This window comes from Podarcis bocagei (genome assembly GCF_964188305.1).
Source record: "Podarcis bocagei genome assembly, chromosome: 2".
NCBI lineage: Eukaryota > Metazoa > Chordata > Lepidosauria > Squamata > Lacertidae > Podarcis > Podarcis bocagei.
In genome coordinates this window covers 62,979,515-62,996,378 of record NC_138126.1, presented here as the reverse complement: position 1 = coordinate 62,996,378, position 16,864 = coordinate 62,979,515, and the positions used below count along the sequence as shown (strand labels likewise).

At 47.3% G+C, this 16,864-nt stretch overlaps 1 protein-coding gene across 1 annotated transcript; it reads left to right on the top strand.

Moving 5' to 3' along the window:
* Positions 1-5,888: 5,888 nt before the first annotated feature.
* On the top strand, positions 5,889-16,739 carry DDX41 (DEAD-box helicase 41). Its single transcript, XM_081185313.1, has 17 exons — positions 5,889-6,044; positions 6,200-6,313; positions 6,945-7,104; positions 7,194-7,268; positions 7,540-7,600; positions 8,438-8,574; positions 9,306-9,378; positions 10,671-10,824; positions 10,989-11,125; positions 11,771-11,933; positions 13,026-13,157; positions 13,513-13,584; positions 13,825-13,921; positions 14,796-14,945; positions 15,246-15,317; positions 15,679-15,789; positions 16,294-16,739. Exons 1-17 carry the CDS (start codon positions 6,021-6,023, stop codon positions 16,428-16,430), a joined length of 1,869 nt encoding a protein of 622 aa, XP_081041439.1. The 5' UTR covers positions 5,889-6,020; the 3' UTR covers positions 16,431-16,739.
* Positions 16,740-16,864: the final 125 nt, after the last annotated feature.

Below are 16,864 nucleotides of genomic sequence, written 5' to 3'. Positions count from 1 at the left end.
CTTTTCTGTTGTTTGTTCTGGCTTTTCTGGTCCCTAGGGGAGGTGGGCAGGGCTCCGTTGGTGGTGGTGGGCGACCGCAGCAACCCAGCTACACTCGGCGCTCAAATTGCACTCACGGCTGGTTGGGATCAGGGCACCCGGCGCACATGGAGCAGTCCTAGGGGTCTCAGTCTCCAGTCTGACAACCCTGCCATCTCCTTGCACGGTTTACAGTGGCAGAGCTCATTGGTGGAAGACGCAGCTCTCTTCAGTCTCCTGGAAACTGCATGGGTCATTCAATCCTTGGCTGTGCTACCCCACTTCTCAGGGAATGTTCTCTCGGCCGAAATGCCATCCTGCGGCAGCATTGTCTTAAGGAGCCTCCTGTCAGCGGAAAGCCTACCATGCCTTCTCAAGCAGGCAGCCTCTGCCACAGGGACAGCCAGCGTTTTCCTTTGCTTTCATAACAGTTGAGTTCAAGTCCAAGAATGGTAGATGTGCTCTGTGGGAGCTTATGGCCCTTCAGCTTTCCTGTGCAGATATCACTTCCATGTAGGTGGCTCCATCGACACCGACCATGTATGACGAGCGCACTCCTGTCTGTTTCACCATGATTGCTCCCAGCAGGACACCCCCAGTTTGGCTGCAGGATCCTGCAACAAAATAAACATGTTTGTGCTCCTCACACATGGCCACGGATGTGTTATTTCCTACAGGGAAGTGATATCCACGTGGGAAAGTCCTCTTGTGCAAAACAGCCGTTGTTGCAAATAACGCTGCACATTGGCTCTCACATCAGGTGGGGAGCATGACTCCATTCGTCCACCACCAAAAGCCTACTACTTTGGACTGCTCCTGTTTCTGATTACCTCTCAGCAGACTTAAGCCCTGCCCATAAGGCCCTGTTTATTTCCCCCACTAGAGTGATGCGCCCCATCAGCCCTGATGATGGTGGGGAGTGACAGCCCCGTCATTTCTAAATATCTGTGACTTCATAGCAAGTAGGTTGTGCTAGTAGAGGTGCACTCTTACGATCCCACAGTTGCTCAACAAAGCCCTAGGACTGTTCTGGTGCTGGTAAAAGGACCGTAATAATCACAACCCATCTGAAGAAATTGTCTGTGGAAAACCATCATTCCATTTCAGGATGAGCAGAGCTATGGCCGTAGTCAGTGGTTGGCTGTTCCGCACTAAAGGAGAAACTGCCCCATTGCCATTGAGCCCGTTGAGTCTGACTTGCACCTTTCCCCTGACAACCAAGGCAAACGTCAGAATGCTGCTTGAACTCTACTGGCCTTAGCTGTGCCCTTGAATTTTACTCTGTCAGCCATTGATTCTGATCTCCCCAGGAGCCCAGTTGGGATGGTCATCTTCCCTCAAGTGATGCTGACCATCCTGCTAGGCCAATCAGTGTTTGCACTTCGCTTCCTGTTGCCTCAGCTAAATCTTGCCTGCACACATCCCTGTTCATTTGTCACATGCACAACAAACCTAACTGCAGCAGCAACTGAGCCCTGGTGTGTCTCTGACCCCAATTTCTAGTGCTACCTAGGCTCTCCCTACTTTGGAGGGTGGTGCCCAACCGACATCTCGGAGGCATTGGGCCATACCATGCTGCAGACCACAGGCAGATCAACTTTTGGGGGGGGTTATTAAATTATTTACTTTTTGATACTGTGAAATCTTTCGTGTTGAAAGATAAACTGACATTTGGACACAGAGTGGCTATGTGTGCTGTGTAATTGCTGCCTATGGCTAGCACTGGGGTCTCACCTCTGGCTTGAAACTCATTTGAATCCAGAGTAGCTGCTGGTACCAAAAGTCAACATGGGCCACAACCCTTGCAATCCCCCTGGGTGCTTGAACCAAATTGCCCACCTCCATAAATTTCCACCCCGTCTTCATTTTGTCAGGAACATGTTTCTCCGCTCATGAAACATGGTGGGCACCTTACAGCCTGTACTCCAACCCTAAATGCACATCAGGATTAAATCCTGTTGGTTTCTAGGCATGGCACAGAGGGGCCTTTTTCATATTTGATTCTTGTTTACTTCAGCCAGCTGTATAACAGGAAATTATTTGTAGCATTTTTCAGGAAGGCAGGCTTAATGCATTCATCCTTACGATGCTTGGTAAAGCAAGTCATTCTGCCCATCAGTCCTACTGCAGAACTGAACAAACTGATTTAACTTGTCTAAGGCCACCTACTAGGTACATTGCTAGCTTGAGCTGGAGGGCAGGTATCCCAGTACAATGCTACTAATACTGTGTTAACACTGTTGAGTGGGGAGTGATGGGTGGAAAGAAATAGGCACATTCCTCAGCACATTGACTGCCTTAAACCATGCAGGATGACAACAGAAGCCGAAATCCCCTCGGATGACCTTCTTTACCCATATGGAAGATACCGGTGATTGGGAGACACTGGCCCTGCAGATAGTGTTGCTTTCAACTCCCATCATCCCTGATTACTGACCATGTTGACTAGGGTTGATGGGAGTTGTGGCCCAACATAATTTGGAGGGCTACTGGTTTCCAAGCTGTAAATGATCTCTACTAGCTCCTTCCCTATTATAAGTCCTGGTGGCTGCTAGCAATGGTATTGGTAGTTGAACAAACTGATATTTACCTCAGGTTGCCTAGGCTTGAGTGATAGTAGTTCACCATGCCATAGCGTTGAACAGGGGAAATTATCAGTAGCTGACTAATGGCTACTAGCCATGGTGACGATGCTCTGCCTCTATGGATGGAGGCACGAATGCTTCTGAATACCAGTTGTGAGAAACCACAAGGGAGAAGAGTGCTGTTGTGCTTGGGTCCACCTGGGAGTTTCTCACAGGATGCTAATGGGCCATTGGCCTGATTCAGCTGGCTCTTCTTTTCTCTGAGGAAAGTATGTACTGATATATTTTGCATTCTTTTAGTCTAACCCTTTTATCTAAATGCTTATCGTGCTTGGATTTCCCCCACCACCACCACCAGTGATGTGAGGACTGGAGGAGAGAAGTGAGTTAAGGAAACACAGCTGGAGCAATGAGAGATAAGTTGGCAGAATTAATTTGCTAGTTTACGCCAAACATGTATCAGTTCAACAGCATTATTTGTCCAACAGCAGCCAGATGCCTCTGGGAAGCAACAAGTGTGGCATGAAAACAACAGCTGTACATTGTTTGTCTTCTGAAAGTTTATTGCCCCTGAAGATCTATTCTCTCTTAATTTGTCTAATTTTTTTTTTAGGCTATCTAAACCAAGGTGAAGAGAATCCTATATTAATTCTACATGATGTGAAACTTCCTTTCATCTTTCCTGAATAGTCAGTTTCACTGTGTGACCTCTGCAACTAGTTTTGTAGGAGAAGGTAGAGAATTATCGCTACTCTTTCAGTGCCACTCACAGTCTTCTAAGCTTCTATTGTCACACCCCAGTTCTTTTTTCTGAACTAAAAAAATATCCAGTCACCTTGCCTTACCACATTGTTAAGGTGCTCCAACACTTTTCGTATCAGTTGTACAAGGGGCTAGATTCAACTAGTGCTAGCAGGAGCCAGTGCAATACGGCTTTCCTACTTTTGCCCACAAATCGGCTCTGGGGGATCAGGAAAATCCCCAAAACAAGGGAAGGAAAGGAGAGAGTGTTCAATCTTGCAAGCGGAAATGCTTGAGCTGACAGAAGAACCATATTAGCATGACATTGAATTCCACCCGTCAAGTGTCACCTGCCATTTTGTTGTCTATTCAGCAAGTTTGGTGAGCTAGTCACAGTCTCCGAGGGAGTATGCCACTCTGAATAACTTACAGTGCACGTTTACTAATGGGTTCTCTTGTACCAAGTGGGGCTCCCTAACTAGCAAGTCTGTTTAGAACGGCAGCTGCAAATCCTAGATCAAGGTCTACAAAACTTCCTTGCCGGTCACAAGCATATTTCTGGATCTGATGGCACAACCCTGAAACAGGATGGTACAGAAGGTGCTGATATATATCAGGTCAGGCTATCTGTGCTTCTAGTTCAGTATTGTCGTATTTGGAATGGCAGTGGCTCCCCAGTATCTCAGGCAGAAGTGCTTCATATTACCTGCTACCTCATTACTGTAGGTGCCAGAGTTTAAACACAGGACCTTCTGCGTGCAAACGATGTTTTCTACTGCTAAGCTGTGGTTCTCCCCACACCCCAAACAACCATCTGCTGTGTATCTTTTTATTTTATTTATAAAAAAGGCACAATGCCAGAATGAGTTAAATAATGGAATTGAGCTGCATTCCCAATAATCTTTTACATTAGTGGCGAATGTAATTTACCATGTGTCATCCACAATTATTTCCCCTCAAAGTAATTCAGAAAACCCATGCCAATTTTGCACGCCTTTGATTTTTGCTGACATATCAATACATGCACCTACTTGAATCTATTTTTGTCTCTAGTCAATCTATGTAAGATACAACATTGCTGAATAAGGTATTTCATGTACAAATACAGACTGATAAAATCAACCTGAGATTCAGGAGTCACAAGAAAGACAACTCTAATATTTTTTTGTGTGCTAACATATCATACAAGCACTTGTTTCAATCTCATAAAATTAGGTGTTGGACACCAGAGAGAGGGGAAACTGATCTATTTGCTGCCCTGTTTAAATCTACAGTGATAATTTATTCAGTCCTCAGTTACACAGAATTGGACCATTTCTTTATTTTACTTCTTATCCTTTTGATATTTTAATGTTGTAGATTAGAAACTCCGTTCCATTTTGCACTGTTACTGCACAACTAATAGTTACATCTGTGCTTGAAAAATCACCATCAGAAGATATGATACCGGCACTGGAATGCCTTTTTTTTAAATTAAAACGTTTTTATGCTGCTGTTTAGCTAAAGGGACACCAGAGTAGCTTACAAAAATCAATGGTAAAAATATGTGACATAAACACCATGGAGATAAGGAAGTGGTATTAAGTCAGCGGCGCAAACACCTTCACAGTAACAGCGATAAATACGATGGTACATACTCAATGGAGAGAGAAGGCACTCTGCACACGCTTAAGAGCAAATGACATTTACAGGAAAGACGCGTTGCTCGGTCCAGCGTCAGTTCTCTAAGGCAATACCAGGACGTGAAAACGGCAGCTGCGTCTCAAAAACTACGATCTAGTAATCCCCAACAATGGCTCCCCTAAAACGCTGTCGCGGTCTTGGTGTACTAACAGCACTGCGAACCTATGGGATAGGGTAAAAGTCCAAGTCCTTTTAGCAGGAATTTCACCGATAATCACCCAGAATAAATAATTTATTTCAGGGGCGATTGTATGGGACGGGGGCTGGGAGAGATCCCAGTACTGTAACCCGAAATGAATGCGATGAGAATTAAACGATCTCGTAAGGCGACTCCCACCCAAGTCTACCCCTCCTTCGCCCCACTTCCCAGCTGCTTCGACTTTGGTCCCTCCCTCCCATCACAATCCCCAAACATGCTTCGCGGCACGCTCCTCCGCTCGCCCCCGGCCAATTCCAGGAAAGGCGGGCGACTCCTCGCTCAGCTTCCGTAGGAAACGGAAACGAAATGAGGAGGAGCATCAGCATCAGCAGCACCTTCCTCCTCCTCCTCCTCCTCCTCCTCCCGTTATGTACGGAGCACGTAAAGCTCGTGAGCATCCCTAGCGATGCTCTGCACGCCTCCTCCGAAGGAAGCCTCTCCGCTGCCCCGGACGGAGCTTGTCCGCTGCTGGCGCGGTGGGCTTTGGGAACGCAGAAAAACTGCCCGCTCATGTCTCCCACCAAACAAAGCAAGGAAGCCCGAGTCAGTTATGTTTCATCATGGACACCGTCGTCGCACCGCCCTGCGAATCGCGGGCGTCTAGAGCACCTTTCCCTGCCTAGTTTGTCCCTCGGCGCCTTCCGTCTTGCTCATGTCCTTCCCAATGCCGTGCGGGGGCGCGGTTGCTTAGCGACGCAGGCCCTTGCGCGCACGTGTCCCTAGCGCCGGTTCCCATTGGCTCTGCGTGTGTTGTCGTGCGGGAAGAGTCGGCGAGAGGGGACTGCGCTGAGAACATGGAGGCCGGAAGCGGCAGGAAGGTAACGAAAAAAAGATTTGCGGGAGGTGCCTCCCCCCCCCCCCCAGACACAGACACCAAAGGCGGGGAATCCCCCCCTACGCCATCCCAGACACACACCCCCGCGGCGGGACGGGAGCTTCTGCTCTTCTGAGTCGGATCTCTTAATTCCCGCAGAGGCAGCGCGAAGCGGAGTCGGAGGCTTCGGGCCAGTCCAGCGGAGGAGAGGAGGACGCCGAAGACGACGACTATGTGCCCTACGTGCCCGTCAAGCAGCGCAAGCAGCAGATGGTAAAGAGGGACGGGGTTGGAGGAGGGAGGGAGGGAGAGAGAGAGAGAGGAAGGGGGCTTCTGGTCTCTTCCCCCCTCCCCCGCTCATTGCCCGCCCGCTGCGCTCTTCTGCCCACCCGGTCTGCAGCCAGGTCATGCGTGCGATTTACTGGAGAAGAAAGTCTCACTTGAGTTTGTTCGGGTAACTTTTAAGGATCGCAGGCTGAGCAGCTCCTCCCTTTGTCCCGTTTTCTATTTTGACTGACCCCGATCTTCGAACTGGTCTCTTAACAGCTGGTTTCCAGAAAGAAAGGAGGGATGCTACGGATCGGAACCATCTTTGCTATGCAAAGGCTGGAATCTTACTGTTAATACTTTTACTTATTTATTTGGCCAGTAGTCTCAAAATCCACATTCACAAGTCAGGGATCTCAAAATTAGCATGGAAATGGGTTATGAGTGGGAGGTGTCTAGGTACATGGAGATGGTGGGGTGGTCCACTTTTTAATTTATTTCTTTACTGAGGATTGTAAGTCTTGAGGAGAGTTCTGAAGAGGATGTAAGAGAATTATATCTGAGGACTTGCAGCTAAGGCCTTGAATCCAATGGGTCATTCTAAGCTCCTAACTCTAACACTTTTCTATATATTCAGCTGCAAAAATTGCTTCAGATGCGCCGCAAGGGGGCGTTGGAGGAGGAACAAAGGGACAGTGGCAGTGAATATCATGGCGATGAAGATGACATTCCTCTGGGTCCACAGTCCAACGTCAGCCTCCTTGACCAGCACCAACACCTCAAAGAGAAAGCGGAAGGTAGAGTTGGCATGTTCTGATGGATCTGTAGTTAGGGAGGGGATGCTAGACTAAAGGGATATAACTGACAACTTTGTTTTTCTTCCCAGCACGTAAAGAGTCGGCTAAAGAGAAGCAACTGAAGGAGGAAGAGAAGATCCTGGAGAGTGTGGCAGAAGGACGAGGTGAGTGCCAGGGAATATTTTCCCACTGATCTTTACAGTTCATTGATACTGGACAGAAGTGATGGTGATGTGGAGGAAGATTACCGGTAAAGTGTTTCACCTGGGAATCCACAGTTAATACCGTTGCCTCCCATCAGTTGCTGCAGTCATAAAGCCAGTGTGACAGAGAAATCCCCTATAGATCCTTTGCTTTGCTCTCCGTTTTGCTCTGATGATGAGACCACCTGTCCTTGACTTTGGGCTCACTCATTGTTTTCTTTTTCTCATGCAGCTCTGATGTCTGTGAAAGAAATGGCAAAGGGCATTACATATGATGATCCCATTAAAACCAGGTAGGTTTTGCAGGCCATTCGTACAATTTAAATGATGCTGTGGGTAATATTAGACCCTTCCAGAAACATGTGATCTTGCTAGGATCCTCAAGAAAAGGTATCAAGATGCGGAGTCACTTGTTTGCTGAGAAGCGCTACCAAGGGTATTTTTTAATTATTATTTTTATTTGATTTATATACCGCCCTTTATTGAAAGACTTCAGAGCAGTGTACAACGTTAATATCCTCCAGATGTTGGATGACAACTTCTCACACAAATATATATATATTTATGTAAAAGCTTTTGTTTGTGTACTTCCCATTACAAGGGGAATATGAAGTGCCTAAGATTTTCTGAAGGGAAAGGGGCTTAGCATCTGCATTTATATTAGAAAGTTACAAGGTACAAGAATCATTACTTTTAAAAGGCTTTGAGTCTTTCATATTGCTTGAGCAGCTGATCTATATTTTGTTACATTGACATGGATAAGAATTCAAACAATGTCCAGTCTCGAGTAAAATGGGATGCTTTTGTCAATGTAAAAATCAATAAATAATGCCACTGCTTCTCTGCGTAGCACGTCTTGTACTTTATTTTGTAACTGCCAAGCAGGAAGACGGATTCACTCTGGAGCTGAGCTGTGCTAATGGACTTACTAATTTCCTCCTTTGTGAAAAGCCCATACAGTCTCAGTACTGTTTTCAGAATCACAATCACTTTTTTGAAAGTCCTGTTGAGGGTTCAGCACAGACATAGTTATCTCTGCCTGTATTTTATTTATTATTCCATTTCAGTATGAGTGCCCTGCATCTTGTATTCTTGTTCCCTGCTGAAATTTCAGTGTGTTCTTTCGCCAGCTGGAAGGCTCCTCGGTACATCCTCACTATGTCAGAGGCCCGACATGACCGTGTGCGTAAGAAGTATCATATCCTCGTGGAGGGGGAAGGCATTCCACCACCTATCAAAAGCTTCAAAGAGATGAAGTTCCCACCAGGTAAGTGACTAAGGTGGTGATTGAAAAAACAAGGAAACCGTTTCTGAGGAGCATTGTTTCACATGAGGGAGTTAAAGGGATTGACTGTCCTTCGAATTTAGTGGTCAGGGCTCTGAGCTGTCCCGCTGATCCCTTTACCCAGCTGAGATATTCTAAGGCAAGGATATGGAGCCTGTTACCCTTTTGATGTTTCCCACCAGCAACACTTATCTTGGTCTGTAGTGAGGGAAGCTGGGAGTTTTATACTTCTGCAGTACCACAGGTTCCCCATCCCTACTCTTAAGGGCCGCTTCTCATGCTACCTTTTCTTCTTGGATGCACAAAGCAAAATCCAAAATATGCTCATGTCATTTCAAAAAGTCACGATAAAGGCATGCATATACTTGCATTTGGCCAGAAGGATCTACTAATATGTGCACGTAATTTACATTTGACACTATCTGCGTGAATGTATGTTCTGAGATACATAGGTAATAAAAGTAAGCATAACATGCTTGTTCTACAGGTATGATAGGATATATTTCTGTTCTCTTGTCATCCTGGATAGCTCTTTTGGTTAGAATGTGGTACTGATAATGCCAAGCTTGCAGGTTCTCTCCCTGTATTCCCATACATATTCCTGTTGCATATTCCTGCATTGCAAGGGGTTAGACGAGATGAACCTCAGGGTCCCTTCCAACTCTACAATTCTATGTTTCTTTAGCTTAACATGTGTCCAATTCTTTCTACAGGAATCCTGCGAGGTCTGAAGAAGAAGGGGATCCAGCAACCAACCCCCATCCAGATACAGGGTATTCCCACCATGTGAGTGTTGTTGGAGGTGTTTAAGCAGAAGCTTGATATGCATCCATCAGGGGTTCTCTTGTTGGCTCCTGCTGTGTAGAGATCTTTCATGGTGCAGCGGTTGGATTGGCTGACCTTCAAGGTGATTCTAGATTTGCACAGTATTTTGGGTGCATATTTTCAGTTTTATAGGAATTCACTATATACTGAGCAGTAGTGACTGGTACCCATTGGGACTGGCAGGGCGGAAGGAAATGAAGTCCGTGTCACCAGAGCCAATGACAGGCAGAGCCAACACATTTCTGCCCCCAGTCTCCCTTCTCAGATATATAACGGCAACACTGTCAAAGGCACTGCCCAGCCAAGGAATCCACACAGCAGATAGTTAACTCTTTATTGTCAAAGATAGCACTTACAGTCGCTTCTACAGCTCTGGATATCTACACACACCAGTCTAATAGCTAGGCAAGTATTCCCTGGTCCACGCAGTTGCAGCAGCGGGGGGCCACTCACCCTCTACCAGTTTATGCAACTTTCCCCGACAGAGGCTGCATACACACAGCCTGAGACTGTGCTTGGGTGGAAACTTCCCCTGCTCATCCCTTTTCAATCCCCTCCTGGTTCTGGGAGACAGTGGTGCAGGGGAGGGTGGGGGAAGCAGCTGGTCCCTCACTTGCCTAACCTGCCTCTTCCTCCTCATCTCCAGACCCACCTTGTGCTCCACTCTCCAGCTCTGAAGCTTTCCCTGTTTCTGATTTTTGCCTTTTGGCTGGACAAGTCCCCACAAACCACTGCTCCCCTCTCCCAAGTCAGACTCCAGCCCCTCTGCTCTGGTGCACACTTGTCAGCAGCCTGCCAATCCTTGACAGACACTAAGGAGGGAGGGAGCTGAGTGCTGGTGCCCCTCTCTGGGCAGCTTATATGTAAAAAGGTGGGCAAGTGGGGTTGGTGGGGCAATGCCCCATTTGCCCTAATAGACAATCTACTGATACTGAGGAATGTACATCCTGCGTAAAAGCTGGTACCGAGGACCATAGTTGTTCATACATTTCCAGCCTTTTCTTTCTTACCATGAAGGCTAGAAATATGCTTTCTCTCAAACAAAGGCTGTACATCTTTGCGTGTTGTCATAGTTCATAGCCACTGAGTTCCCTTATGGATGGATGCACTATTTAAGCACCTAAAAAGCAGCAGTTTGTTACCTGCAGTGATGGAGAGTCTCCTCCACACCCATCCCATTTCCTTCCTACTGTAGCCCTAACTCCTTCCAGCCTAAACAGGTCCCATTAACTTGCTCCTTTCTGCCCCCATAGCCTTTCCGGCAGAGACATGATTGGCATTGCGTTCACCGGCTCCGGCAAGACACTTGTGTTCACTCTCCCTGTTATCATGTTCTGCCTGGAGCAGGAGAAGAGGCTGCCGTTTTCCAAGAGAGAAGGGCCATACGGGCTTATCATCTGCCCCTCAGTAAGTCTCCTGTCATCCACTTAACTGGCCTTGTTCACTTGTTTGGATATTGGGGGCAGAGGGGAGCAGAAGTGTGTAATGGTTGTGGCAAAAGAGAAAGAGGTGCAAATAGGAAGCACCTGGGGACTGTTAGCTGCTGGCTAATAGGACTTTTGTTTCTGCAGAGGGAATTGGCTCGCCAAACCCATGGTATCCTTGAGTACTACTGCCGCCTGCTGCATGAGGATGGGATGCCTGCCCTGCGCTGTGCCCTTTGCATTGGAGGCATGTCTGTCAAGGAGCAAATGGAGACCATCAAACAGTAAGGCCAACATTGGGGGCAAATAAAGGAGCACTAGAATTGCAGCTAACGCATGTGTCTGTAAAAAAAGAAGAAGAAGAAACCAGGGCCTCCCCGCTCTTGTCAGCCTTCGCCAGCCTGGTATCCTATAGATGTTTTGGACCACAACTTCCAGCACCCCTGACCATTAGCTGGGGGTGATGGGAGTTGTAGTCCAAAACATCTGGAGGCCAAAAGGTTGAGGAAGGCTGGTTTATTCCAATCCGTTTGGTATTTGCTGCTGCTTGTTTCAGGACTTTGTTGTTCCATCTTTATTTTAGTCACTAACACTAAAAAAAAATTCCTTTTAAAAAACAAAATTGCTCTTACAACCAAACTGATTGTGAATGCACAGCAAACACACATATCTGACTTGCTCTGCTTTACTGCCTTCCTGTTTCTCCTGGGAAAGCAGTGAGTCCAACATGCAGGCCCTGCTCAGTCTAACCAGTCCTTAAGGCATTTTGAAGTGCTGGGTTTGCAGAGGGAAGGGTTCAAAAGTGTGGAGGCAACGGGACATTGGTCCTTGAAAGGGGAATAGCCATACTCCTACTCCTGAACTCCTTGTTCATGCAGATGCTACCAGAAGAGGGCCTTCTGCAGCTCTGTTTCCTTCTCTTCCCACAGCGGTGTGCACATGATGGTGGCAACTCCAGGCCGGCTGATGGATCTCTTGCAGAAGAAGATGGTTAGCTTGGACGTCTGCCGCTACTTGGCACTGGATGAAGCAGACAGGATGATTGACATGGGCTTCGAGGGAGACATCCGCACCATCTTTTCCTACTTCAAGGTACTGGGCGAGACAGACTGTGCTTCTGCCTTTATCTCATTGAATTGGGCAGTTGCGTATTACCCTCCTCGTGGACTCGTGTGCTTTCTGGAGCCAGAGGCACGGTTGGTGTGCTCTCAGGTAGCACTCCACTAGTTTACTTGAACTTTCCTCCTTGCTTTGGGCATTGCTGCTTCTGGCAACAGCAGTGTTCTCCCTGTCAAGATGAAAACATGCAGACTGTTGCTGGGGACAGGACTTAACTGAGCTGGGGGGTTGTTTGGGTTATGCCTTTGAACTTGTTTTCAGAGCCCGTAATCTACCCTGGAGCTTGGGAAGAATAACAAAGAAGAGCATGCCTTTGCCTCTTCCTTGCTGCAAATTAGCCGCAATTTGGCCTTGTACCTGGAACTGAGGGTGGGGTGGAAGACTTTGAGGTTAGCTTTGTGATTTCTAGTCAGGTTTGAGGCCTGGCAAGTTTCTCCTTTGTAGAAATTACCTGCTGTGCAGAGAGCAGCATATGCCCAAATAAACACGTAGGAGTTCACAGTAAGTTATCTTATGAATCCCTCTTTTCTCATCCGAATTCAGCATGTTACTTGTTGCAGTGCAATTGGTTGGACTGATTATATTCAGGATTGTGTGTACTCTGCTACAAAGTGGCACACCCCTTTTATGTCAAGGAAAGCTGGATCCTGTGATCACTATACATAACATAAATGGAGCAGAGTTTGCATATATTATTTTTGCATAATTTATTATACTTCTGCTGATTATGGGAAGGGGCAAGAAGCTATGCAAGACACTAAAGCCCCTCTTTTGACCACTAGAAATTCTCCTGTCCTGTTCTTTCCCTCCTACCCTTGCCCTCTAGCTTCTGAGACTTTGCCAACCATTGCTTTTGCCTTTCATGTCTGCCTCTGCAGCCCATAAGGGCTAGAAACTTGCCTTTAGAAATGAAAGCTGAGATTCTTAGCTAATTTTTTTGCCCAGTACAAAGCGAGGCCCATATTCACAGAGATTGCTTGGAAGTGGAATTCTGTGAGGTGTAGCATAATAGAAAGGGATGTCCCTAGTTGCCCATTTCCCTATCATGACTTTTTCCTGCCTTAGGGCCAGCGACAGACCCTTCTCTTCAGCGCCACCATGCCCAAGAAGATCCAGAACTTTGCCAAGAGTGCCCTTGTGAAGCCCATCACTATCAACGTGGGACGTGCAGGAGCTGCCAGCTTGGATGTTATTCAGGTGCAGTACGGCTCAAAGAGCCTGGCACATCACTCTTTCTGTCCCACCGTAAAGGGAGTACAAATGATTATTTTACTACAGCTCTTTTAAGAGAAGTGTTTAACATTCTCACCTAATTTGTGTGTATTTCTTGCAATGTTATTCAGCAGGTTAGCCTGAGAGGTGATAACCTGGCCGAAATAACGCACTGAGCTTTACAGCTGCCTATGAATTTTAACCTGTGTGTTTTCTGTGTCCAAACACAACACGACACTAGTTCATCTGAGCCCTGATCAGTTGGTCTGTAGCTTCTGCCTTTTCTCACACTGAAAATACTGGCACCGTGTGACCTTTGCCATTTTTCTCTTGTATCTAGGAAGTAGAGTATGTAAAGGAGGAAGCCAAGATGGTCTATCTGCTTGAGTGTCTACAGAAGACACCACCACCTGTGAGTACTTATGCTCAGTCCTGAGTCTGAGTCTCAGTGCTAGTTGCATTAAAGGCAGCATCTGACTTTATTCTGAAGCAGGAAATTCTAGAGAAGCAACCAAGTGCCGTTCCAGAATTTTGTGGGGCATCCTGGTTCTGGAACCAAGGGTGGGAGCCTTGCTTAGCAGGAGGGAGTCAAGCATGTTCTTTGAGAGCCCCCCTTATCGCTTGGCACTTTTGCTCTTTTGTGTGCGTGCAGGTTCTTATTTTTGCTGAGAAGAAAGCAGATGTAGATGCAATCCACGAATACTTGCTACTCAAGGGTGTAGAGGCTGTGGCCATACACGGTGGGAAAGGTCAGTAAGCATCTTGATTCAAATTCGCTCTTTATCCAAGGGTAGCACGTCTAGGCTGCAGATTTGTAGTCATCTGCTAAGACAGTAGAAGGAATTGAGAATATAACAGAACTATTGGCTTGCCATGGTTACACTTTTTTAAGTCTGCCTTCCCCTTTCATTAATATATGGAACTGGTCAGTTAAGTGGAAATGTGCCCAATTTCAAACAGACCAAAAGGCAAGTGTTGTCTTTTGTTGTGGAATTTGCTTCCATTGGGTGTGAAGTGTCAAAAGATCTAGAACAGGCACTCAGAACAAGGCCAGAGATACTTATCAGCCCTTTAAAGGTCCTCTGTACTCACAGAAATCATTAAACTACCCTTGGAGCTAGGAAGCTGATGCTTCTAGACAGTTCAGCGTTGGATGAGTAACATGAGAACAGATACAGAATTGAATGTATTGGTGAAAACCTGTGGGCATTGCTGCTGAGCATCTCTCCCTTCCAGTGGACAATTTAGCCCTATATCCTTGGTACAGAAGCATATTTTAACACTGTTAAATTTGGGACAAACCCCTTCTTCCCTTTGATTTTTAAACCCACTAAGGAGAAACCTTCCTGGGGAAACAGCACCCCCATATCAGCCAGCTTCATGAGTTCCCGCCCTGTCCCTTTCTTGCACATTACAGCTGTCACTCCGAGAGTTGAGTGGCTTGTGGAGCTGTTCACTCTGGCACTTCATAGATGTGTCTGTGGGGACAATGGTCCTTTTGTCATGGGACTGTGAATAATTCTCGGTAGAGTATTTGAATGGAAACTCTTGTTGTCTTTGGGTTATGGGTGAATGGAAATCTCACTATTGCTGTCTCTTAACACCCTCTGTTTCATCTTGCAGACCAAGAGGAACGGACAAAGGCCATTGAGGCCTTCCGGGATGGCAAGAAGGATGTCCTTGTCGCCACTGACGTTGCGTCCAAAGGCTTGGACTTCCCAGCCATCCAGCATGTCATCAACTATGACATGCCCGAGGAGATAGAAAACTATGGTACGAGGAGACAGGCTTGGCTTGGGATGGCTTTGGCTACCTGGTTGCATCTGTTCATATCCTAGTCTGTGTGAAGAGCTTCTCCTGAGAAGGAGCTCAGGCATGTGGGGAAACCCTTGTAGGTGAACGAAACATAAACAGGTTAGATACTGACTGTTCTGTACATAGGCTGTGCGTGAGTCCTTGAATGTGCTTGGATAAATCAAGATTGATGCCCCATAGAGAACAGAAATCAAAAAGGGCTAAAAGCTTCTCCCTTAGCTGACTTACACATTAATATATATGTATGTATTTTTCCAGTTCATCGAATTGGACGTACAGGTCGCTCGGGGAATACTGGCATTGCCACCACCTTCATCAACAAAGCCTGTGGTGAGGAATTGAGAGGGGCTGCTATGGCTGGTAGGGGTGGGAGGTAGACAGCATGGGGGTGTAAAGGGGCTAGAGCTGAGGAGCCGGGCCGGCCGGCCGGCCAGAGTCCTAGTCACATAAGGACTTACTGAAGAGCCAGCCAGAGCCATGCTTCCTTGTGAGTCACTGCTGAAAATAGAATCCTCCAGGGAGCCAAGGCATCACGGGTGGGTGGTTTGGGTCTATTGCGAGTGCCTGCCTTATGGAGACAGCTAGTCACTTCTGCGTGGGCAATCTCCTTTAGCTTCCTGGAATTGAAATCTGTTGCGCTTTCCTGGGGAAGCCGGCCTGTGTCCATTCTAACTTGCTTCTCTGTCCCCAGATGAGTCTGTGCTCATGGACCTGAAGGCGTTGCTTCTGGAGGCCAAGCAGAAGGTGCCACCTGTGCTGCAGGTGTTGCATTGCGGCGACGAATCCATGCTGGATATTGGAGGTAAGCAAATGGGACAAGAGGCAACCATCCTGTCTGAGGCTGTAGAGTAGGTGGGGTTGACTTCACCGGAGAGACAGCTCAGCTATAGCCAGATTGGGGCAATGGTCTCCTGAATATAAATCAGGTCACGGTTCTTCAAAAGAAGTCCTTATCTGATCATTAGCCTCAAAAAGGAGAAGATCAAAGTACCAAACAATAGAACCAGGCCATGGACCGGCCTATCCGTTGTTTGTAACGAAAAGGGAAAGGTTCGAAATTGAGTTCCAGGCAACCTGTGATTCTGCAGGTGGTGCTGCACTCCTGGTCCCATTACCTCTGACCATTGGCCATGCTGGCTGGGGCTTATGGGTGTTGGAGTCCAACAGCACCTGAAGAACCAAGGTTTCCCGGCCCTGGCTGCAACTGAACCTGAGAGTGTTGCTTAGGTCTTTCTGTCTTTCCCCCCTTTTGTGCCCCCGCAGAGGGCCTGAGCTCTGGCTGACGCTGTCCTTTTTTCTCTTCCAGGAGAGAGGGGCTGTGCTTTCTGTGGGGGCTTGGGCCACCGCATCACGGACTGCCCCAAGCTGGAAGCCATGCAGACCAAACAAGTCAGCAACATTGGGCGCAAAGACTACCTGGCACACAGCTCCATGGACTTCTAGAGATGCCGCCATTGGGCCCAGCAAAGAAATGGACTTTGCTGCTGCTGCTGCTGCTTTGGAAGGGCAGCTCTGCTCAAATCCCGCTCTAGCATACTGTTGCCAGCTGGAGTGGGAAAAGGGCATCACAGTGGACTTTGTGCATTTGGGAAGCCTAGTGCTTCTTTGTCACTGTGGCAGTTGCTGATCCTGCCATGGGATGGAATGGGAGATGCCTATAATAGGATGACTCGTGCTTGTTTGGTGCAGGAGTTTGGTTTTGGCACTGCAGGATGGGAATAGATAGGAGGTGTGTCCTCTCTGTTTTAAGCAGGCTCGACACTTTTTTTCTTGAAAGTAGCAGGGCAGTGATGCAATAGGCCATTGCGTCAGTAACTATGGTTAGGCTGTGTTGGGCAAGCGCTGTTGTGCTTGGCAAGTCCTGTGCTGCTCCATTC

Coding starts and splice junctions, on each gene's coding strand:
- DDX41 (XM_081185313.1), top strand. CDS start 6,021: ATGGAGGCCGGAAGCGGCAGGAAG. Junction 7,269..7,539: donor GAGTGTGGCAGAAGGACGAG/GTGAGTGCCAGG, acceptor TTTCTCATGCAG/CTCTGATGTCTGTGAAAGAA. Junction 10,825..10,988: donor GGCTTATCATCTGCCCCTCA/GTAAGTCTCCTG, acceptor TTGTTTCTGCAG/AGGGAATTGGCTCGCCAAAC.